General features: G+C 56.4%; 2 protein-coding genes across 11 annotated transcripts in view; one reads left to right on the top strand and one right to left on the bottom strand.

Annotated features, from left to right (window-relative positions):
• The window catches only part of ACSF3 (acyl-CoA synthetase family member 3), a 59064-nt gene extending 41011 nt beyond the window's left edge, over positions 1-18053 (bottom strand). Inside the window, exons 1-3 of the mRNA XM_060084263.1 lie at positions 17956-18053; positions 11208-11907; positions 9845-10000 (exon numbers count right to left, since the gene is read on the bottom strand). Of these exons, the coding sequence (XP_059940246.1) occupies positions 9845-10000; positions 11208-11861 (810 nt within the window). The 5' untranslated portion in view covers positions 11862-11907; positions 17956-18053. The remainder of the gene's footprint in view (positions 1-9844; positions 10001-11207; positions 11908-17955) is intronic.
• A 15-nt stretch (positions 18054-18068) lies between these two features.
• Positions 18069-24100, top strand: LOC132480242 (uncharacterized). Of its 10 annotated transcripts, XM_060084268.1 has the most exons (8): positions 18069-18605; positions 18911-19006; positions 19398-19474; positions 20502-20650; positions 21677-21882; positions 22189-22366; positions 23739-23794; positions 23873-24100. In XM_060084268.1, exons 2-7 carry the CDS (start codon positions 18939-18941, stop codon positions 23772-23774), a joined length of 714 nt encoding a protein of 237 aa, XP_059940251.1. In that variant the 5' UTR covers positions 18069-18605; positions 18911-18938; the 3' UTR covers positions 23775-23794; positions 23873-24100. The 10 variants fall into 10 exon arrangements, 5 of the variants coding, with proteins under 5 accessions (XP_059940251.1, XP_059940249.1, XP_059940250.1 ...); XM_060084266.1 differs by lacking the exon at positions 23739-23794; XM_060084267.1 differs by lacking the exon at positions 23873-24100 and having other exon boundaries at positions 23739-23843.
• Positions 24101-24333: the final 233 nt, after the last annotated feature.

Here is a 24333-nt window from a genome sequence, read left to right as displayed (position 1 = left end):
TAAAAAAATTTTAAGGACCCCTGACTGTTTAAAGCAACAATAGTAGCAGTGTATCATGAAGATGAAGGAAGGGAATAATAAAAAACAGAAGGAACAGGAATATAAAGCACAGGTGCATTAGAGAAAAATCAACACCGTTGGTTCTTAGAAAAGATAATAAAGTTGATAGGCCTCTAAAACAAGAGTGATCAAGAAAAAAGAATGAAAACATAAACTACCAATATCAGGCATTTAAAGGAGACATCACTACGGATCCTAAAGATATTAAAAGGATAATGAAGAGAAATTATAAACTACCCTATGCCAATAAATTTGACAATTCTGATGAAATGCACAATTATTTTTTTTAAAGTACCAAAACCGACACGAGAAACAAAATAGAAAATATTCGAAGTCCTATATCTATTAAAGAAACTGAATCCTTAATTAAAAACCTTTCCAGAAAGGTTGGCCCAGATGACTTCAATGGAATTGTATCAAACGCTGAAGGAAAGAATACTTTCAGCCACACATAAACTCCAAAGAACAGATGGGGGGAGGGGTGGCTGCCACACTCCTTTCACAAATGAGCAAAACTCCCATACGGAAGCCTAACAAGGATGTCACAAGAAAACTACAGACCTGCGTTCCTTGTAAACACAGAAGCAAAACCCTTAACAAAGTATTAGCAAACCAAACCTAGCAGTATATGAAAAGGGTAATACACCATGGCCGAGAAAGTTTACTAAAGGACTGTAAGATTAGGAAATTAGAAATATTAAAAACTTTAATCAGTATAACTAACCACATTAACAGAATAAAGAGGGAGACAAATAAAGGGGGTAACTCCATACAATCAATTCAAGAGGTAAAGAAAACCCATTTGATAATATCCAACCCACCATATAATTAAACTCTCAGAAAACAAGGGATAGGAATGTCCTCAAGCTAATATACGGTGTCTGCAAAATACTATAAGTAACATCATACTTAATAGTGAAATATTAATGTTTCTCCAAGATTGAGAATAAGTCAATGATGTCCACCATTACCACTTCCAAATTAGACTCATCAAAATTTAAAATTCTCTTTATCAAAAGACTATTTAAAAAGTGAAATGAGAAACCAGAGACGGGGGAAAGATTCACAACACGTATTTCTGACAAAGGCCTTTTATCCATAATATATACAGAACACCTACTGATTAGTTATAAAAAGACAACTCAATTTAAAAATGGACAAAAGCCTTGAAGAGGCATTTCATAAAAAGAAAATCCCTGAATGACCAGTAAGCGTATGAAAAGTGCTCAACACGACCACTCGTCAGAGAACCGCACATCTTATAAGGCCAGTGAGGTGCAGCATTACATACCCACTAGGGTGGCTGAAACCCAGAAAGCCCGACCCAGTTGCTAAAGGGTGGGGCACGCTGCAGACAGGAGCATAAACGGATAGGCACTTGGGAAAGGGTTGGGAGTTTCTTAAAACATGTCACATACGTGATCCTGTGACCCACTAATTCTAACCCTGGGTATTTACCCAGAAGAAATGAAAACGTACATCTGCAAAAAGACATATGAGAATGTTCCCAGCAGCTTCATTCATAAAAGCCAAAACTGGGAAAAGCCAGATGCCCATCAGCAGGAGGAGGGATGACAACTGTGGGTCCTTGGTGATGGAAGGAACTCGCCGCTTACACGCGCAGCAAAGATAAACCTCAAAGGATGCCCAGTGGAAGAAGGGAAACACAAAGCCTACAAACGCTGATCCCATGACATGCAAATTTCAAGAACAGGTCAGCTAACTTATAGTAACAAAGATCAGAAGAGGTGGTTGCCTGCAGGGGGGTGACTGGGGGTTGTCATGAAAGAACTTCTGGGCAAGGGAAATGTTTTCTTTCCCAGCCTGGTGTGGGTTCTACAAGTGTAGTCATCAAAGCATACTAAACTGTACACTTCGATCTGTGCATTTCACTTCATGGAAACTAAAACTCAATAAAAGGAAACAAAAGCACACTCACTGAAATGGCTAGAATTAACAAGCCTGACCACAGTAAGTGTGGGTAACGATCTGGAGTAACTAGGACTCTCACACGTTGCTGCTGGGAGTATAAAACATGCACCCACGCTGCAGAACTCTTTGGCAGTTTCAATCGTAATTAAATATACATCCAGCCCAGTGGGTGTCCAGCACCAGCAGGTACAGATGCAAGAGAAATGTCCACAGAAAGATCTTTATGCAAATGTTTGTAGCAGCTTTATTCAAAATATCCCCAAACTTGAAACAATCCAACCTCCTTCAACAGAAGAATGGATAAATTGTGGCACTTTCATACAAAGGAATGCAACACAGCAACACAAAAAGAACAAATCACAATTGATGGAACTCAGGAATAAATCTTTTTTTTTTTTTTTTTTTTTTTTTTTTTTTTTTTTTTTTTTTTGCGGTACGCGGGCCTCTCACTGTTGTGGTCTCCCCCGTTGCGGAGCACAGGCTCCGGACGCGCAGGCTCAGCGGCCATGGCTCACGGGCCCAGCCGCTCCGCGGCATGTGGGATCCTCCCAGACCGGGGCACGAACCCGTATCCCCTGCATCGGCAGGCGGACTCCCAACCACTTGCGCCACCAGGGAGGCCCAGGAATAAATCTTAAAATAGTACGATTAACTAAAAAGCACAAAGGGACACATACTATCGGGTCCACGTATACGAAGAACATGTGAAACTCAGCCTGACTAGGAGAGAACATTGTGGGCCATGTAAACGTGCTCTGTCTTTATCTGCGTGGTGACTGTCACATAGATGCATACTCAGTTTACATACATTTTACTGTATGTAATTTATGCCTCAATTAAACAGAAGAAGCGTGACAACATTCCCCACTTTACAAACCCCGGTGAGTTGACAGCTCTAGGCTATGAGCATCAGCAATGCTGACATCAGAAAGAGAGGGACAACTGGGCGTTACGTGCCCCGCTGGACAGACACACACGCTACCTGTGAAGTCTCCTCCCTGCCACGGCACAACAAAACCCTGAACCTCATCCCACCTCTAGACCTAACTACCAATTTCCAAGAAGTATAAGGGACAGCGAAACATGTTAAACGACACCACAGGGATGTAATCCACAAGATCAGACTGTGGGAAAGTCTACAGGACACACAGCCTAATTTCATAAACAAAAACTGCGAGGAAAAGACAGAGGAGAAACTGAGGAAGTAAAACCATGTGCACGAGCAGTGGTCCAGCCGCTGAGAGCAAAGTGCGTGCGAGAATCCCCGGGGGACAGAGACCTCCTGAGAGGCCTTCCTGCCCAGCTGTGGCTGTGACCTTGAGCAGGCCCTGCAGCTTTCTAGCTGTCTTCTCACACCACTGTGTTAATCTGGACAGAACCCCTCAGGTCCCTCCCAAGCTCTGACATGCAGATTGGCTGGAAATCCTGCGGGGCATCCTACTTCCCACTGGCTTGTTAAAGAAACTCTGTCCACCAAGTCCGCGCTGGCCTGGCCGGGCCGCTCCCCGAGGTGGAGGGCAGTGCCCTCGCTGCCAGCTGGCACCAGGGAAGGCATGGGTCCTTGGAGGACACACCGGACACCACTCGGGCATCTCCCGGGAGCGTGGGTATCCCGCTGTGGCTAACCAGGAACAGCCTCGAGCCCGTTCCTTCTCACTCACGGAGGCGGCATCTACAGGTTAGCGCCTGTGTTTCCACTGGTGTGCAGACCCCGCCACTACCCAGCCTGGCGAATCCCGACAACACCCTCACGGGAGCCCGGTCCTCAGCCTGCTCGCCAGGGCTTGCCCGTCACCACGAGCACTAGGACAAGAAGACACAAAACAGCACAGACCGTACCACGTCCAAGGTGAGGTGCAGGGCCCTGGCTCGAGAGGAAGCGGGGACAGGCTGGGTGAGGTGGCCGTCACTCTGGGAACCTATGGTCCTGGCCAGGCCTCTGGCGGACGCACGTGTGGTCCCCGCCCAGGCTTCCCACCAGAGGCTGGAGGGAGGACAGCGCTCACACTCAGCCGAGCGAAGGGGGAGGACCGGCCCTGAGGTCATCAACTCAGACACTTGACCCCTGGCACACAGACGACATCTGCAGAACTGCCTGCAGCCGGGAAGGCCTGGCCATTGTGAGAATTCACCCCCACCGGCAAAGGCAACAGCAGCAGCACCACCGTGCCCCGTCCCCGTTGCTTCAACACATCCATACACTCCAGAAGTTGAAGGTCGGGAGAGCCTCTCAAAAGCCTCTCTAGGGCCTGCATTTTACCAGTGAAAACACTCCTGCGGCAGCCAGACTGCAGAGCCTAGAACGGATGTGAGCAGCTCCCAACCGGGCTGCACACAGGAACCCACACCAGACGCAGCAGAGCGAGGGTCCGGGGCCTTCTCACGCACCAGCTCCCCGACGTGATCCTACAGAGCATCCGGGACTGGAACCTGGGGCTAGACCCCCAGCAGGACTGCCCTGCCCAGCAAAAGCCAGGACGGGGCTGGAGCACAGCTGCCATGGACGCCTCCTCAGCTTGAAGCCATGGCCGGGGGTTAAGCCATCACCCGTTTCTGGCAATTCTGACAACACACGGGGGGGCCCTTATTCTGTTTGTGAGGGGCTCTGGCCCAAATCCGGCAACGACAGCGGACACTCCACAGTGAAAGGCTGGAGACAGGAGAACAGATGCCTGTTTGTTGTCCCGTTCCTGGGGCCTGTGTGCGCGGCCCCGCCCTAGTGGCCCCAGGCTGTGGGTCAGATCCGAGACGCACTTGAGCTTAAGAGCTCTGCTTCCTTCCCCCAACTCCGCCTGCAAACACCTCCACCCACTTCAACAAGACGCAGATTTCTCAAAGCCCAGGATGAGCGACCTCTGCGGCCACAGGTGTGCCAGGCAGCAGGCTTCACATGGGCACCGGCGTCCCGAGCAGGGCGCTGGTCTCTAGAGTGCCCTGGCAGTGGCCCCAGCGGCCTGCACCGCCGAGCCGAAAGCAGCGCCACGTGCCGGGGTCTGCACCCTCCTGCCTCACCGGCCGGGCCCCACCCTGACTCAGTGCCTCTCCGAGAGCCACCGTGATCCCGAGAAGTCACCGGAGCACGTTATCTGCGACAAGGAATCGATCACGGCCAGGCAGCCTAATCAACAAGCAGACTTCACTCTGCGGGGCTGACGGTGGACAGCCCGCCCTCAGTCTTCCTGCCGTCCCCGAGTCACCGCCACCTCATCAGTCAGCCTCGCGGGACGCAGACAGCCCCTCACCCCACTGTTCACAGAAGGGCCTGAAGCCGCCAGGAGCTGAGACCGTGTCAACACCAGTGCAGGTTTCTGGGCCCCGCACCTCTTTACACTCATTTCTTTGTTTTTTGTTTTCAATGAATGGTAACACTTTTTTTTTTTCTTTTTAAATATATTTACGCATTTGGCTGCACTGGGTCTTAGTTGCGGCAGGCAGGATCTTCGTTGCCCCACGTGGGATCTTTACTTGTGGTATGTGGGATCTAGTTTCCCGACCAAGGATCGAACCCAGGCCCCCTGCATTGGGAGCGAGGAGTCTTAGCCGCTGGACCACCAGGGAAGTCCCTACGCGCATTTCTCAAAAACAAGCTTAGACAAGCCCCGATATTTAATAATGCTAAAGGTGGGGTTTTCCTATCAATAGTATAAGTAGATTCACAAAACTCTGAAACTCAGGGCTGCGTCTTTTCTCAACCACAGCAAGTGTGTTTGACTCTTCAGCCCTGCTGCATGGTTCTGAGAAACCCCAAGTCAGCGCCTAGCATGGGGAAGGTCTGAGCTGACTGTCCCGGCAAGCCACCCTCCAGCCTCTGTCTCCAGCCCCCGGGCAGGAGACAGGCAGCATCCCAGGGTCTCGCTGTCAGAGGTGCAGGCTGAGTAGTGACAGCGAGGGGCCACTGGAGTGACGGGAGAGAGCTGGAGGCCAAAGAAAATAAACGGGACCTCATGGCCTGGGAGCAGGTGGGAATCCCTGACCTTTGTTTCCCTGTTGAGCACTTCCTTGTCCAAAATCCGCTCTCGTTTTCACAGTATCTAAGCTACACAGGTACATGTTGAACAGAGCTAATCCCACTAAGCTTTACACCAGCAAGACCTCTCGGGAGGGTGAACACCAAGGCCGACAGGTGGAGCTGCCCACACCCGAGGATGATATTCCACATGGAACCCCTGGCTCAGGGACACTGACAAGCCCGCCCACGTAACCGGCCACCTGCGGCCACGGGCAGTGGCAGATGGAGCTGAGCTGTGAGCACAAGAGGCCCCATCCACCGTCCTGGTCTTTTTCTTTTTAATTTTTGGCCACGTTGGGTCTTTGTTGCTGCGCACGGGCTTTCTCTAGTTGTGGCGAGCAGGGGCTACTCTTTGTTGCAGTGCATGGGCTTCTCACTGCAGTGGCTTCCCTTGTTGTGGAGCACGGGCTCTAGGCGCATGGAGTTCAGTAGTTGCAGTGCATGGGCTCAGTAGTTGTGGCTCACGGGCTCTAGAGCGCAGGCTCAGTAGTTGTGGCGCACTGGCTTAGTTGCTCCACGACATGTGGGATCTTCCTGGATCAGGGCTCGAACCCGTGGTCCCCTGTATTGGCAGGCGGATTCTTAACCACTACCCCATAGGGGAAGTCCCCGTCCTGGTCTTTATACACGTCTACAAACCCAAAGTGTGCAGAGAAGTCTATCCCTTTAAGGGAACCTTGTGGTGGGTTTTTCAGTGGAATGTTGTTATGTTTATCTGCTTATGCTCTGATCCCTGAGGAGCTGATACAGTAAAGTTTTCATTAAAGAAATAACCACGCCCCTAAGTGACTTTCAGGGACGCTCCCCCCAGAGGCCTGTTCACAAGTCCAGACGATCACGATGACAAAAGCCAAGGGGGAGCCTGTGGAAAGGGTTCAAGGAGCCAGTGTTCCCTCGTGGCCCGTGGGGCCCGTAAGTGATAACCGTCCATTCATCTACAACAGCTCTGAGCCACCCGCTCTAGGCCCTGGGGACAGGCCCTAAACAGGAGGAAAACTATGCTCTCGGAGGTGACATTTTATGGGGAGAGAATGAGGACCCACAGCAGAGTCTACGTGGCTTGGAGGTGGTAAGTGCTACACTGAACAGTAGCGCAGATTAGGCCAGGACGGGGGCCAAGGTGCACAGAGACTGAGCCTGCAGGCCCAGGGTGATGGAGGTAGGTGGGGAGGAGAAGGTGGCGGTGGAAGAGGCCAGCAGGGGCGGGGCTCCCCTCCTGGACGAGGCGGCCACACTTCCTGCTCTTTCTTTACCTTCCTGGGTCTGTGCTTTGGGGAAGGAAAGGCCTGCTCAGTCTGCAGGCCAGCAGCCTGCCTGCACCCCTGCCTCGCCCACCAGGCACTCACATGGATCAGGAACGAGGAAATCAGGAAGCTGGGACTGTAGACTGCGGCTCAGCCTGTCTGGGTCCCTGATCTAAGCTCAGGGTGGGGCACCTCTCCCTCCGCCTGTCTTTGCGGTGCCCTGCAGGGAGGCCCTCCAAGTGAATGAAGAATTGGAGGGGAGGGCAACTTGCATTCTTTGGAGACCCCAGGGCACTCCTGCATTCCTGCTGCACAAGCCCAGACAGTCACAAAACCTCCCCGGGGACCAGGGGAGGAGCTGGCTGTCCCCACTTGCCCTTAGCAGTCACTCCCGATAGCCTCAGGGCCCCCCTTTCTCCCCCTCCCCACTGCCCAGTCAGTTCAGTCAGAGCCCCCTCAGGAAGCCATGTGTGCTGGGCCGGACCGACCCCTTTGGAGAGTCACTGGGACTTGTATTAAGAGGCAGACAGCCCTTTGTAGACCCCACTGTCTAAATCCTGAGGCCCTGCAGCTGAAAAACAAACGGCAGGATGGGGGCGGAGCTGCGGTAGTGGGCGGAGAAGGGGGCTGGCTGGCTGGGCAGGGTCTGAACGGGCTGCCCTGGCCCTCGGGCTGCCACCTCTACTGTTCGGCTCGCCGGTCTGTCCACAGCGCTCACGCCAGGTTTTAAGCTATGTTCTCCTCGAAACCCAACAGCATCACCTGTCAGCACACAGGCTCCCCAGCTTCCCTGATGCTGGTCTGCACGCAGCACCCTTGCAAACAGGAGGAGAAAGGGTCCCTGCTTCTCCCTGCTTTGCGTTGCTGGGATTGGGCTCAGTGCCCACCCTGCGCCAGGTTCATCACTCCTCCATTAGAGGACGAGACGGAAGGTCAGGGAGGTGCGGGGCTCGCCCGGGACCAGCCTGTCTGTAGCACCTCGTCCTCTCACTCTGACCTGGCACCAGCACCGATGTGGATTAAGGCTCCAGGCGTGATGTGAGGACGGGCCGGAGCCGATCTATCTAGAGCAGCCTCTTTCTGGTGGAGACAGAGGAGGCCGAGTTCAGTGAACGGTGGATTCTGCAGACCAGGGAGCCCAGGCCTCAGGGACCCCTCGTGAGGAAATTCACCCTGGAATAAAGTGACTAAACAACAAGCTCTGTGCTGCAGGCCGAGCCTGGGCGCTTCTCCAGAGACCTCACTCGGTGGCCCTGCTGCGCAGAGGTCTCCGAGCCACTCCTCTCCTGGGGCTGCACACCTGCGGGACAGCAGCCAGCACAGGAGCCCCGCCCCCACAGGAGCCCACCCCCACAGTAGCCCACCCCCACAGGAGCCCCGCCCCCACAGGAGCCCACCCCCACAGGAGCCCTGCCCCACCTGGAGCCCATCCCCCACCAGAGCCCCGCCCCCACAGGAGCCCCGCCCCACCTGGAGCCCATCCCCACCCGGAGCCCCACCCCCACCTGGAGCCCAGCCCCCACCTGGCGCCCAGCCCCCATCTGAAGTCCAGCGCCCACAGGAGCCCAGCCTAGGTGCTTCCTGGGCTCTCCCACTTCGCATTTCCGTGCTGTATAGGTTATAACATGAGTCAGTGACAGGGTAGGGTCTCGTTCAAGCCCTGTGCTTCCTGGCGGCCCCACGGGGATGTGTCACTTCGGCAGCCTCTCCGTGCAGTCAGCCCATCACCACCTCAGAGCCCTGCCTTCACCTGCCCCGGGCACCTGTCCCCACCAGTACATGGGACACGGAGGCTGGGATGGGACTGCTGCACAGCAGCTCACCACGTGCCGGGGGCAGGGGCAGCGTCTGGCCAGGTCTCTCCCCTCCTTCTGCACTCTGCTCTGCACTGCCCGCCCTGCCCCACCTCCTATCCACTCGGCCTCCCTCCCCCGCTGACCGGACGGCAGTGCTGGGAAAGAACCACCTGCTGAAAAGAGGGACCGGTGGGGAGACTGACACGGAGCCCCCAGCTGGGCCATCCACTTGGGACCTTGAAAGCCAGCAGTCAGCTGAATAGCAGCCCCAAGACATCCACGTATAACAGCCCCAAGACATCCACGTGCTCATCCCCGTGGATGTGCCACCTCACGTGGCAAAGGGGACTCTGCAGGTGTCATGAAATCAAGGGTCTGGAGATGGTGCGGTTGCCCTGGACACTGGGCGGGCCTGACATGGTCACAGGGTCCTTATGTAGAGGGAGATCGGGCCACAGAAGAGGCGGCGGTCACGAGAACACAGAAGCAGAGGTTGGGGCGATGCAGCCACAAGGCAGGGCACACAGGTGCCTGCAGCAGCTGCAAGAGGCAGGAGCAGATTCTGCCCCGCAGCCTCCAGATGGAATCAGGCCTGCGGCGCCTGGCCCTTAGCCCCGCGAGCCTCATCCTGGACTTGGGCTTCCGGAACTGAGAGTACACACTCATGCTGTGCGAAGCCCCAGTGGGGACCCTCCGCTCCAGCAGTAACAGGAAACTCGCCGCTGGGACTCTGCACCCCAGAGAAGGGACCTAGCCCGGGGAGGCCCAGAGCCCGCGACGCCGAGAGCCCAGCCCCGACTCACCAGCTGAGCGCTGAACTCGGGCAGCATCACGCAGGTGGCGCCCACCCAGAGCGGACACAGCAGCTTGTTGACCACGCCGTGGACGTGGTGCAGCGGGAGGACGTGGAGGATCACGTCGTCCTTCGTCCAGGCCCACTTGCGGACCAGCCCCATCACCTGTAGGACGGCAGCACAGACTCAGAACAGCAGGGCGCACACAGCCGGGCGCCCCAGCCGAGAAGAGGGGGAGGAGACGGCCGCAGCCCCGCCCTTGACGGCGCGGCGAGGAGATGCTAACGAAATGACCTGGGGTCTGACCGGGGGGCCGTCTGTCTACCACTTACCCTCCTGCTAGCGATCAGGGCCGCATGCAGTCAGGGGCTTCAGCCAGTTTGAAAGGGCCTTTGATTTGGGGTCAAAGGCCTCTGCAGCCTCTGGGCAGCTCTCCCTTCAGGTGGCTCCGACAGGCCCTGGGACTCTGGCCTCACCAGAGTCCAGGCTTGAATCCGGCTGTCTGTCTGAGCCACGCCTATTCTGGCACCACCCTCGCCCCGGCTTAGCCAAAAAATCCCCCATCATGGCCGAGCTTGTCCTGGCGCGTGCCGCGGTGACGGCCATGCGCGAACACAAGTGAGATGCCCACCCCGCAGAGATACTGGTCCAGAGGTGGCCTCTCCAGACAAAAAGCACGTCTCCTCCTCGGAGACAGAGACAACGTATAATCATGCCTTGCCTGCAGCCGGCCCAACTCAGCTCATGCTGATTTATGGACTGAATTAGCCTGAGTCGATGGCGTTGACCTCTGACCTCCCTCTTTGTGGGTTTGAACTTGTCTCTTATTTTCCCACTCCTGCTGCGTAAGAGTCTTCATTGTACGTGCAAATGCTTTTGGGAAGCAAGAAAAGTATCCACTGCAGATAAACACAGCGGCCGGCGAGTTTCACAAAAACGGTAACTGAGGCCACAGAACACAAAGTAACACCTAAGACGTGGCACACGTGAGTTCCTGCTTTCTTGTTTCCAAAATAAGCCGCAATTCTAGCTGCTGAGGGCACATTCTAGATATTCGCTTTGTGGCTGGTTTCTTTTAAAACCTCAGCATCACATATAGTGGCCCGTTCTATGCTCCACACGCCACGGTTCTGGAGGAGCCCGAGGGGGCCTGTAAACCCCCCGGCACCTGGGCACTGCACCCCCCTACACGGCCAGTGGGGCTGCTGGTCACACGGCCCCGGGGGTGGGATGGTGAGAGCTGTGACTGGCCCTACAGAATGAACAGAAGGCCACCTGGGACGGCACTTATACCTGCCGTGACTGCTGCCGGGACTGGCCTGCTGGGACACAGCATACACCTCCCGACTGTGGCGGCCCCAAGAGCACTCACCACGGCCCTGATGTTGTGATGGGTGCTCAGGACGCCCTTGGGTCTCCCCGTGGTCCCGCTGGTGTAGATGATCATGGCGCCCCGGTCTCTCCAGTCCCGCTCTGGCACCTGGCCTTCCCCGGGGTCCTCGGCTGACCCGTGGTAGACTGCGGGCGGGAGAGGCAGGAGTGGGACCCCCAGCTTCTGGACCACCGGGCTCAGGAGCTCCACGTGCTCCGGGCCGGCGAGGACCACGGAGCTGCGCGAGTCCTGGATGAAATACTCCAGCTGGGCCCGGGGGTGCTTCCTGTAGAGGGGGACGGCGATGCCGCCGCTCATCCACGTGGCCCACTGCGCCACCACGAAGGAGACGTCATTGCCGCACAGGAGGGAGACCCTCTCCTCCCGGAGGTCCCCGTCGGCACGCCCACGGAGCCGGCAGATCTCCCGGGACAGGCAGAGGCTGCGGGAGTAGAGTTCCTTGTACGTGTGGCTGCCGTGCTGGTCGATGAGGCCGATCCTGTCACCGAAGCCCAGGGCGCGGCGGAAGCCCAGCGCGCTGCTGTCGGAGCGCGCAGCCGGGGCCGTGTGCAGGGCGCCGCGTCCTCGGCACCTCCGGGGGGCTGGCCACCAACACGGCCCAGGCCAGGCCCAGGCCAGGCGCCGGAGGGACATCCCCACGCGGGGCAGCGTCACAGCAGCAGACGCCAGCTGCTGGTACCTGGCAGGAAGAGAGGGCACCACGGTCACTGCTCTGTCCTGCTGGACCCCCACGGCGGCCAGGAGAGGCGGCCTCACTTCCAATCATGGGGGGACATCCCGAGACCGGAAACGCTAACGATCTCACAACACACACCTTTGGAACTTAAATGACCCAAGTTTCAGCTTTTTATTCAATCTCATTGCTTTAAAGGTTTTAACAACATGCAAGATTCTAAAACAATGAACTAAACTAGGTGAAGCCAAGGAGAAACAAACAGAACTCAATGCATTTCAGGTAAATTCTGAATAACGGTTTTCAAAAACCTGAACCTGGAGAAATACTAGCCGAGAGAAGTAAGTACCGAGGGCCCTTGAACAGCACCGTTTGCACGACGCGGGTCCACTTACGCGTGGGTTGTTTTCACTGATCTGCACTGCGGCACTTACACGAGTGTGAACACGGAGGGCGGGGATGTGCAGGAAGGGCCGGCTGTGAAGTCACTCGGATTTTCAGCTCTGGGGTCGCCCCTAACGCCCACCCGACCCCCGCCTGGTTCAAGGGTCGACTGTGTTCCCTCCCCGCCAGCAGCAGGGCCTGGAGATTCCAGCGAGCAGAGCACAGACACTGGGCTCACTTCTGCTCTGGAACACGTGCCAAGCCACGGACTCTTAGGAACTTGTCTAAAATAGAGCAGACGCTCCAACAGGGCAGGTTCACACGTCTGCAAAGCGTCACTCTGGTTTTTAAGCTAAAACAGAACTCTTCCCTCTCTTCCCCACAGCCTAACTACTAAACAATGACCAAAACAGTCCGCCAGAAGGAGGGCTCCCCAGAAAGGCTGTGACCCACGACACGCACCTGGAATTCTCCAGCGTGCTCAAGAGGAGGCAGCCTGGGAAAGGGTGGCCGGGTGCACCCTCTCCACGCTGCCGCCCCTCCACTCAAGAGGTCAGGAGCCCTCCTGACCCCCAGGACCACGGAAGACGGTTCCTTCCCAGTGCCAGGGCGGCCAGCAAGGTCCACGGACCACCACCTGCCCTGGCTCGGCGTCCCCACTGCCGCGCCCTCCCCACTGCAGCCTCTGCTGCCCCTGCTCCGCCTGGGCGCGCTCAGCCAGAGCAGCGTCCCTGATGGCGAGCTGATGGATGGACCAGCTCTCCCGGTTGTTCCTGAAGGATTTTTAATGAGTATTATTTGATAACACACTTAATATATTACGGTGTGTTTTCACCTTCGACCCCCTGTTCAATAAGCAAGGCAAGCACTGCTAACCCTACCTCACCCAGGAGAAAATTCAAAGTCCCCCCCCACCAAATCACAGCCAGGAGCCCAGCTGGAGCCTTCCCACCCCCAGCCATTGTTCCCCACCAGAGTCACCACGCCAGACGCCCACGGCCACCCTGGCCCACGACAGCACAAGGAAATGGCCTGATGCTGGCTATGCCGTGGCGGGGGGGCGTGTCTCTCCCTGTTACTGGGGTGGGGGCCGGGGGCGGTGGGCAGACGTCACAGGGACCCTAGAGGGCACTTCTGAGTGTCAGAGGCTGACGAGGATGCCTCCAAGAGGCTGTCCAACAACATCATAAAATAAACCTTGTAACTCTCGTTCCCGTTCCAACGGGCCCAGCAAAGCAGGGAAGGTGGGGACTGGTGGGCGGGCAGCCCCACACCTGCCGCCAGGAGGCTGCTTCTCCCGGGCTCAGCGCATCCTCTCCCTGACAAGCCTCACTTTTCCGTCTCCTTCATTAACTTGCTACAGGGGAAAACAAATGTGCTATGTTTGTTACATGTACCAAACAGTTTTGTCCTCTGTTGTTAATTTAAAAAACAGACTACACACAACACTCTATAATTACCCAACAAAACAAACAGCCCACAGCAGTGACGGTCGGGACCGAGCTCTCCTCTGTCCTGAGATCCTCCACGCGCTAGCTGCCCTGGGTGGCAAGGGCTCTGACACAAGGTCTCCCAGCCTCCCGGCCCAGCAGGCAGAAACCTGGCACCAGGGAGATGCCCGCCTGCCCGACCCTCTTGCCTGCAGGGGCCTCGGCAGCCCCATCTCCTCCCCAGCGGCTGCTCCGAGGTCCTGTGGAAATGCTCCCAAAAGCTCCGGGCCTCCACCACCGGCGGGCTCTCCAGGACACGTGGCCCACACCCCTTCCAGATGAAGGAGGCCGGTGTCTTGTGACGTCCTGGGCTCTGCCCTCTACGCAAAGTTCAGAGGCGGGCTCGCCGTTGGTTGCACACCTCTGGATTTCTCTTACTATAAAGAAACCTGACAAATTGTAAGAAAACAGCTGGGCTTGACCAGAGAAAATAAGAAATGTGATAAACATGTGAGATGCGCCAGTTTCAGAAAGAAAATGAGCTGGTGAAAAGCAAACCAGGGGGCTTTAAGTGCTTCCTCTTCTCACTTCTAGCAAATTTTTCTCTATTTGCTTTACAGGCAGGAGAGACTAAAACAAAGAGAATCTATAAACAGAAAACCTACCGCACAACGTTTCTGGGTTACGGCCCGAGGCCTGACTCTTGTTGGTGACCACGCAAGAGAGCTGTTCGGGGGTGCCCGCTGAAGTGACGGCATTTTCTGGGGTGCTGAGGAGCACAGCACTCAGGCACGGGGTGCCGCAGAGGACAGACGGACAGCCAGGAGTGGCTGCTGCTCCCACCCCTCTGCCTGGCAGGCCTCACAGGGCTTCGCAGGCAATGTCACAGCTGCTGCCAGCGAGACCCACCGGCTCAGCCTTCCTCTGTCCAGACGCCCCATGAGGGGCCTAGGAAGGGCAAGCTTTCTGCCTGCTCCCCCTGGGGCCCCAGGGACTGTACCACACTGAGGGGGGCCAGTCAGCGAGAAGCTGGGGTCTGAGAACTTGAAACGGAAAACTGGAGGACAGGCTGACCCCCACTTTCCCTCCCTCCCTGGCCGGGGGTGGGAGGGCTAGCTGACTTCTGACTCCATAGCAGCAAATCCACAGTGGGCTGGGGACGGATGCCGGGGGCAGGCAGTCAGAGCAGCACCTCCAAGAAAACAGAGAGGTGAAGCCACCTGCCCAAGGCCGCAGAGCAACTGGAGAAACAGCATCCAGACCCAGGCCCGGCTGGCTGCAGCACACCGACGCACTCTGAGACGCCACAGGTGGTGAGGCAGGCCCTGGGCGGTGAAGGCCAAGTCCGTGCTGGGCGCTGCCCCAAGAGACACCACACGTTAACTGGGCGGCACCCCCAGCCTAGTGACGGCTCAGCCGTCCAAGAGGACACTCAGCAGTCCCTTCTAGATGCGACATGAAAATAGGAAACGCAAGCCCTCTGTTCCCACGGTTTTCTTTTTTAATTGTATCCTAAGGAAATAATCAGCGATGTACATAAAGCGTCACTGTGGGGTGTTCACTGCAGGGCCATTTCTGATACTGAAAAACTGGGGCTAAGCCAGGTGGTCCGGAAGGTCTGAGGAGGCCAGGGCACACACACGTGTGTGGGGCTGGGCCACGGCCTGACTGCACAAGCCCCTGCAGCGCTGCTCAGGGGAGGGACGCCCCTCCAGAGACAGGAAGGTGAACCTCCAGGTGGACACAAGGCAGCGGGGCCACAGGTGGCTTTTGTTTTCTTCTTAGCGCTTCTCAATTTTCTCCAGATTTTCTGCAATAAGCACGTATGACTTTTGTAATCAGATTTTAAAAGTCTAATAAATGACATTTATATTTACAAATGGAGATATTTCAACCTCAGCATTAACATTTTCTTTGGTACAAAAAAGAAAAAGGAAAAATAATAGAAAAAAAGAGGAAAATATTAAAATTATTTGTTCTGGATGGTGGATCTACAGGGTGTCTGTAATTTTCTATAGCTCTTTAATTTCTCAAAATGACAGAGGCAAATAACAATGAGATCGCCTTCTTCTCTCAATTAAACCTAGTGGTTCACGGAAGCCTCATGGGGACAATGAAGAAGTTCTCACAGAAGCAGCTGGCACGCCCGCTGCGCTGGCACTCAGAGCACTGCAGGGCTGGCGTCCCGCAGCAGTGACCTGGCCCCAGTGTCCCGGTGCTGGGAGGTGGCAAGACCGCCTGGCTCCGCGTGGGGACGGGGGTCCCGAGGCAGGGTGGGGCAGGTGGCTGGAGCTCGGGGGACGGGGAGCCTGCCAGGTGACCTGCAGGGAAGGAGGCTCAGGGACACGTAGCTGTGCTCACACGGGGGCGTCTGTAGAACAGATGCTGAGAAGGGGCCCTGTCTGCTCACCACGGAGGCTCACAACCCAAATGACTTTTTATTGGGTAAATACTGCCAGAGTGGCCTCCAGAGAAGCTGCACTCATTTTTTCTCCCACCAAACATGTGGGAACATGGGGCCACCCCTTCAGAACAAGGGGAGCAAGGCCCTGCCGTGAACAAGCAGAAAGAATCAGGTCAGGTCAGATGACTGTTTCCTGAGCAGGTCCAGGTGCAGAAAAACCAACAGCTACCTCAGGAAAAGAGGCCACGCCTTCCAACCACCGGCCCCCTTGGTCACGGGGCCCCCCATCACTGCCGGTGGCACAGCCTGGAGTGATGTTGCCACCCAATAAATGCAATTTGGCCACGGATTTTTCCCTGTCTCGATTAACCAATGTCATGAGGTCAGCATCACCATGCAGCAAGGTGACAAAATCCCAGCCAAGAGCACGGAAACCTGAATTCCAGTGAACCAGACGCCTTCTCCGGGGAAGGCCACGCCGCGCTCAGCTCCCTCCGAGGCCAGAGCCCAGGCAGAGACCCAGCAGAAGCCACTCAGTGCTCTGACCATCAGGTTCCCAGGTCAGACCACTTAGGTGCACGGCCCTCTCAGGACATACACCCAACACCAGGAAGATGACATCTCTCACGTCCTAACCAGGGTGCTGGTTGAGAGCACAGATTCTAGAGTCAAAACAGACCCAGACTGGAACATTCACTGGTTTTTCCGAGTTTTCCTCAGCCGTCTAAGCCTTCGGTTCCTGTGAGAACCGCCCAGCACACATGGTGGGAAGCAAACGGCCCAGCCATCCTCAGCACCATGCTCACCACGGAGCCATGTGACAAAAATTACTCGATAAGAATGATACTTGCATTCAAATGAAGGCGGCTGGTTTCGAAATGAATAAAATGGCACCTGATGGATCAGCGCCACCTGCCCTCAACCCTGCCCACTGTCTACAGGCTTGGTGAAGGTGCGCGGTGGGCAAGGGGACCACACTCTCCCTCTGTGCTGGACACTTGTTTCAGCATGCTGCCTGCGGTTTGGGGAGCTGTTTTCAAAGTTACATTTTTAAGTAACAGACATTCACACTGCATTCAAATCAAAAAAACCAAAAGGGAAAAACAAACGCTTAAACCCATATCCATATTAGGACGTAAAATACTATTTTAAAGATGCCATCTGGAGAGATGAAGCTTACAATCTCGGGCCGTGGCTTAATCCACAGATGCCGTCTGCCTTGAAGAGTGGGTCTGGGACATGGGGTGGGGGCACAGCAGGGACTGAGGAAAGCTCACTAGACTCGCTGGGCTTTCACGTTTCACATCAGAACCTCCGGGGGGCCCCTGAAGCCTGCTGGGGATGTCTGTGCTCCTGGGCCCAGCACCGGTGCCCCCTACCCCCAACTGTCCCTGCCTAGGTCTCCAGACAAACATGCCCCTCCTCGGGATGGAAGCCCACAAACTCCCCAAACACGGGACTCCTGCTCCCACTTCTAATTGTCATCCTTCCCCCTTTTGGCAAACTCCTAATCATTCTTCAAAGCCCGGCTGAGTATCACCTCCTCTTTAGTGCACAAAGCAAACAAAGAAAGTGGGGGGGAGGGGGTGGTGCTTCAAGGAGGATTCCTGCAGCCCAATGAGGCCGGAAATGGATTTGTTTCCGACAAGACAGATCAAGTTCCCTCCAACGATGGCTGAACGTGGACTTGACTCACTCCCACACCCCGGGGGCCTGGATGTTGCCGCCAGCTCCGCGAAGAGCAGGCAGGGTCCCCACTTGACGCAGCCCCTGCGAGGGAGGGGGCGGGGCGCGGTGTGGAGGAGCTGGGGTGAGGGGTGAGGGGGCGGGCTCTACCTCCGCAGGCCGGGCTCGCGCTCCTCCTCCTTGCCGGGTCGGAACCGGAACCGGAACCGCGGCTGCGCGCGCACCACGCGTCCGTTGCCCAAGCGCGTCCCCCGGTGCGACACCGCGCCCTGGGTTCCGGGCGCGAACGTTCCCCACGGCCGGTCGTCGCGGCCCCGGAGCACGGGCGGCTGCGTGTTAACCGCTCCCATCCCGAAGCGGGTTGGGAACCGGGCGCCTCAGGTGTTCTAACTCCCTGTTGGGCGGAGCCGGGCACAAGTCCACTCGGCCGAAACGTGAGATTTCTCTGAAGTAACAAATCAGCCACGGACACACGGGTCGGGCCAGCGCGTTTCCCGCCCGCCTCCCGGGGCGCCGCGGGCCGGGCTGAACCCGAGCTGGGCCGCCGCCCCGCCCCCCCCCCACCCCGTGTCGGCCGTGAACCTCCTGGGGGCTGAGGACGCGGCGCCCGAGGGAACAGGGGCCGGGAATATCCGAGGAGCAGCAAAACGACTGAGATGGAAAAAAGATGAGAAGATCCCTGGGCCCTCCGTTCGGTCCAGTAAGAAAAGTGTAATAGTTTCAGGAAGGGACCGCAGACAAGACAGAGGGGGAGAATCATCGAAGACATTCAAGAAAATCAGCAGAACTTCCCTGTTGGAGTGAGTGGCAGGGGCGCACAGCACCTGTTCCGGGGTTGCAGCGGGGTTGTTCCCGAGCGTGGGTGTGGGGACGATCCTAATCGCCCACCTGACCAGACATCCACCTGAACGTGGGCTCTTCTCTGCTGTGGTCTGAGTATCTGTGTCCTCCAAAAATTCCTTGTTGAAGCCCTGACTCCGCCAATGTGATGGTGTTAGAAGGGGGGCCTTCGGAGGTGATGAGGTCACGAGGGCAGAGATTCCATGAATGGGATTAGTGTTCTTAGAAAAGAGACCCCACAAGGCTCCCCCCTCCCCTCCTCCAGGTGAGGACACAGCGAGAAGACGCGGTCCATGAACCAGAACGGGGGCCCTCACCAGACATCGACTCCGTTGATCTTGGATTTCCAGCCTCCAGAACCGTGAGAACTCAAGCCCCCCCCACTCCGTCTGTGGCACCTGTTACAGCAGCCCAGCTGGTGGACTCCGTCTCACCCCTGAGGTCGTCCGTCAGCGCTCCCATCCCATCCATCATTCCTGGGCTCAGTCGTGCAGACTCCCCTCCTTGCTTCCTGCCTTACCTCACATCCAGTCCTGCTGGTTTCTCCTTCAGCATCTTTCAGAAACCAGCCATTTCCCACCATCACCACTGCAACCAGCGGGCGGTGGGGAGGGTGCTGGGAAACCCTGGTCTCACACCCTGATTACTAAAATAGCCTCCTCCTGGCTTCCCTGCTTGCACCTCCCTGCCCCGTCAGTCTGTCCCCAGCCCAGCAGCTGGGTGTCCCAGTGACCACTCTTGTCACATCCTAGCATCCTGGACTCTGGGGTCCCCCACCTGGCAGACAGGAGCAGTCATCCTGAGGAAGATGAAACTGGGGGAATAACTGGTGTGTTTGCTCTATTGAGAGGAGATTTGAACCACTGAGGGAGAGTTTGGGGCTAGAAGGAGGATAAATACCTAGAAAACTGATCAAGAGGAAAATAGGTGAGGGACTTCCCTCATGGTCCAGTGGGTAAGACTCCACGCTCCCAACGCAGGGGGCCCAGGTTCCATCCTTGGTTGGGGAACTAGATCCCACATGCTGCAACTAAGGGTTTGTATGCTGTGACTAAAGATCCCACGTGCTGCAACTAAGACCCTTCGCAGCCTAAATAAATACGTAAATATTTTTAAAAAGAGAGAAAAAGGCAATAGTTAAATACTGGGAGAACAGCAGCAAAGGCAGAGTATCGTGTGGCTCTAGGAGACTTGGCTCAGACAAGCATTTACAGAATTGCAATAATGTAAACACTTACAATGCAGACATTGATGTTGGTCTAATGAATTTAGGCAGTCTCCCTCTCCTTCTCCTCCCTCCCCCTCTACCTCCGTCTCTCTCCCCATCCTTCCCTCTCTCCCCCTCCCTCTCCCTCTCCCCCACTCTCCCTCCCCCTCCCTCCCTCTCCCCCCTCCCTCTCTCTCCCTCTCCCCCTCTCTCCTTCTCTCTCCCCCTCCCCACTCCTCCCTCCCTCTCCCCCTCTCCCCCTCTCTGGGGCAGGGATGGGGGCACAGGAAGGGTGTGGGGTGGAGAGAGACACTGAGGCCGGGTGTCCATCACAGGAGCAAAGAGTGCCAGGGTGGACACGTGGAGGTAAATATCAAAGGAATTGAAAGCCCTGTCTCTGGTGATTGGGAAGGGAAGGGGGGTTCCTTAAACTGTGTGGCTGGATAACTGTGTGTACCTGCGATAAAGATAAAAGTTAAACTAGACTATAAAGTAAGTTTTAAAGGGGGAGGGGACAGGAAACACCTCGAGGATATCCACGCGGACGTGGCTCCTCTCCACCTGCAGGAGCCCCTGCCCATCACTGAGTCTCCTTGGCTGCTCTCTCGCCTCTGGCCCTGAACACTCCAAGGGGTTTGCTTTCCACCAGGCACACAATGGGAAAAGGAGCCTGATCAGCAGCTGTGGCAAATCCTTATCATCGCGCCACCACCTCTGCTGAATAACCCAGGACCCCACAGCCTCCTGCAGCTCACGGCAGGCAGCTGGGTGTTTGTGCAGGTGCTGACGTGTCCCCAGGTGTGTTCCAGGCACCGGAGATGTAAACACAGCCCCTGCCCTCTGGTCACTTATGTGCTCGTAGGGGAGAAGGAAAGGGAATAGTTAGACAAGTCATATGCCATTGATGGCATTATAGACTGAAGTTTTTGTCCCGCCCCCCGCCACCACCAAATTCACATGTTGAAACCCTGCCCCTTAATGTGATGGTGTAAAGTGGGGTCTGGTGAGACAATCGGGGTTATATGAGGTGATGAGGGTGGAGTCCCCAGGATGGGGTTAGTGCCCTTACGAGAGTCACGAGAGAGCCTGCTCCCCTCTCTGCTCTCCGGCCGGTGAGGACACAGTGAGAGGACGGCTGTCTACAGGCCAGGCAGTGGGCTCTCATCAGACACATCCAGCCTCCAGGCGTGTGAGAAAGAGCCATGTGTCGTTCAAGCTGTCCAAGCCGAGACAGACAAGCGGTCTGGAGGAAAATCAAGCCAGGCCAGGTGATGGGGGCCCTCAGAGAGGTGTGCAGAGCTGGTGTCCGAGGCTGGCTGGGCAGCGGGCTGTGTGACTCTGACCACAGGAAATGAGGAGACTGAGGCTCCGAGTGCCTGTCGCTCTGACAAAGTGACGGAGCCACAGGGTGTGAACCCGGAGCTCTGGTCCCTGCTCCCCGCCTCGTGCCCTCACCTCTTCGTGGCTCTGAGATTCTTGAGCGAACAAGCAGACACGTGTGTCCTTGTGCTTAAGACCAAAACTTCCCCACACAAAGCCAGACGGCTCCTTCCGACAAGAACGAATGGTCTCCACGGCGACATCCTCAGAGGTGTTCCCAGCCGTGCTGCTGTTGTAGCCAGGAAACAACCTAAGCGCTGCTCCGCGGGGGCTGAGTTAGGACCGAGGAAATAGCGAGACCACAGGGCCCCGCGAGGTACAATAGTGAAGCTGTATAGACACACTAGAATTGCTCGTAGCGGTCTATGGTTGAATAAAAATAGCATAAAATAATTTCCTAGATCCTACCTTTGAAAAATTGGAACACAAAACCATGTGCACTAGGATTTCCCACCGTGTACTCAGACAAGCTCAGAAGGATGGGACAGCTTGAAGGAGGGAGGCACCTGTCTTCTGAAGAGACAGGCTCCTGGGATCACCGCCGCTTTGGTCTCCCACGGCCACGTGTACGGTCAGGAGGGAGCGGCCCTGCAGGTAAAGTGCTGGGGCCGCCTGGCACGGCAGGCCCTAGAGCCAGGAGGCCACAGGAGGTGAGTGCCTCCCTGCTCCTGGGGCACCCGGGGGAGCCCTGCCATTCCGGACCTCAGCTGCCCTTGGATCTGACCCTGGGAGGAGAGCCGTCCCCGGGAGGGGGTCTGGGGGGGTGGCCTCGGCAGGGCTGTGGGACGCTGGGGTCCACGTGCTCCTGTCTATGAAATGGGCAATAGCTCCCACCACGGTTCCCAGCTTAATCCCACTGGGAAGGTCAAAGAGCTGGGACGCTTAAAGCTGTTCATAAATATTAGCTGTGATCACTACCGTCATCATCAGCATCTTTATCGCCCGTCCCTCAACAGAGACCCTGAGCAGGTGCTCGGTCAGTGGAAGTGGAATGAATGGGACGGCTTCTCCAGAAGGCAGATGAGAGCACGCTGGCCTCCCCACCTGACAACTTGCCCCGAGGACCCCTGTCCACTCCCAACCCCCAGCCTTTCCCAGGGGAAACCCTTCCAGCTGGAGCACCCAGGAGACCAGGTAGGAATCTTTCCCTCCACCGATTCTGTTCACACCTCTAGCTTAATGAGCCCAACGTGCTGGGGGCGTCTGGGTCACACCTTTTCACCTGATTAAAGCAAAACACAGATGCGCTGGCAGCAGTGTTGTCAGGAGCGGAACTTCTGCAGACTGTGAGCACGGAGCTTCCCCTCACAGGGACGGCTGTTACACAAAGAAGGGGCTCGAGGGCACCGAGTCAGCCCCGGATGCACTTATGGAGGATGTGCCTGTCAGAGCTGGGGTTAGGGTCAGGCAGCCCTTGGGTTCCGCCCTGCCTTTGGCCACCAGCCTCCACGACGGAGGTCCAGCCCCACTGGGCCCGCCTCCTGGTGTCCGTGCCCACAGAGTCCCATCCCAGCTGAAGAGGGCTGACCTGGGCAGGAATGTGAGTGACTCTGGGCAAGGTCGTGACCAGCACTGAGCTTCCCCCTGGCTCTCGGATCGCTCACCCTGGGGGGAGCCCCGGGGAGAGGCCACACGGGAGGAGCTGAGGCCTCCTGCCCACAGCCGGGGGAGGAGCCTCCTTGGAGGCGGGTGGAGCCTCCAGGTGAAACGGGAGCCCTGCCGACACTCCAGCTACAGCCTCACTCGACTCTGAGCCAGGGCCGCCGGGCCGAGCCACTTCTGGGTTCGGGACCCACAGAAACTGTGAGATAATAAACGTGTTGTTGTAGCTGCTAAGTTTGGGATGATTTGAACAGAGCAACAGGGAGCCATGACCCCGCTTCTGCTAGCTACAATTGTATGACAGCAGGCAAATTAGTATCTCTGAGTCTCAGCTTCTCACCCGAGAATGAGAATGCCTACCTGCAATGGATGTTAGAAAAATTAAATAAGCTCTTGGCATTCGGCCTGGGATACAGCAAATGCTGAAAAACTAGCTGTCATCATTCTTATGAAATATTTACATAAATATGTCACAAGATGCGAAGGGCTCAGGAAGACCTCACTTCAAACAGGTGGGTTCAAGGGAGGCTTCGTGGGAAAGTAATGTCTGACTTGGCCCCCGAAGGAGAAGCAGGATCTGGACCCGGGGAGACGGCGGGAAAGGGAGGAGGGTCCGCCGCGGGCAGTTCACGCTCGGCGTAACCTCGGGCAACAGGCGGTGGGACCGTGAAGGCTGGCTGGGGTCAGACCGGGGTGCTGGCGGGAAGTGAAGCCACTGGTTCTGAGTCAGCCCTGGGAAGGTGGCGAGAACCCCAGGCGTGGCCCCCCCGCACACAGGAGCAAAGCGGGAAGTCCACATAAGCCACTTGTCTTGCTCTGGGGTTTGATTTTGTGTGTCAACGTGACTGGGTTCAGGGAGGCCCAGGTGGCTGGTAGCACATTATTCCTGGGTGTGTCTGTGAAGGTGTTTCTGGAAGAGATCAGCGTTGGAATCGAGTGAAGAAGATCACCGTCACCAAGGTGGGCGGCCATCATCCAGCATGCTGGGGGCCCAAATGGACAAAAAGGGAGGAAGGTCACATTCTCTCTCTTCTTCAGCTGGATGGACATCCATCTTCTGCTGCCCTTGGACGCTGGGGCTCCTGGTTCTCAGGTGCTGCTTTGGACTGAATCACCCGTGCGGACAGCACATGGTGGGACCCCTCGGCCTCTGTGACCACGGTGTTACTTCCCATAACAAATCTCACGTGTATCTATATGTACCCTACTGGTCTGTCTCTCTGGGGAACCCTGACCGAGCACAGGGTGGTCTCAGGGAAGCTTCTCCCGGGACACCTTTTTTTTTTTTTTTTCTTTTTTTTTTGCGGTACGTGGGCCTCTCACTGTTGTGGCCTCTCCCGTTGCGGAGCACAGGCTCCGGACGCGCAGGCCCAGCGGCCATGGCTCACGGGCCCAGCCGCTCCGCGGCATATGGGATCCTCCCAGACCGGGGCACGAACCCGTATCCCCTGCATCGGCAGGCGGACTCTTAACCACTTGCGCCACCAGGGAGGCCCCCG

Source organism: Mesoplodon densirostris, chromosome 19 (genome assembly GCF_025265405.1).
Source record: "Mesoplodon densirostris isolate mMesDen1 chromosome 19, mMesDen1 primary haplotype, whole genome shotgun sequence".
Classification (NCBI taxonomy): Eukaryota; Metazoa; Chordata; class Mammalia; order Artiodactyla; family Ziphiidae; genus Mesoplodon; species Mesoplodon densirostris.
The sequence above is the reverse complement of the archived record's forward strand: the minus strand, read 5'-3'. Positions and strand labels throughout refer to the sequence as shown.

What these genes read in the sequence shown, in the direction of transcription:
- LOC132480242 (XM_060084264.1), top strand. Translation starts at nt 18,939, where the DNA reads ATGAACCAGAACGGGGGCCCTCACCAGACATCGACTCCGTTGATCTTG. An exon ending in GATTTCCAGCCTCCAGAACC is followed by an intron (nt 19,007 to 19,397) that starts GTGAGAACTCAA and finishes GTCACATCCTAG; the next exon opens with CATCCTGGACTCTGGGGTCC. An exon ending in GAGCCAGGAGGCCACAGGAG is followed by an intron (nt 21,883 to 22,188) that starts GTGAGTGCCTCC and finishes GTCCCTCAACAG; the next exon opens with AGACCCTGAGCAGGTGCTCG.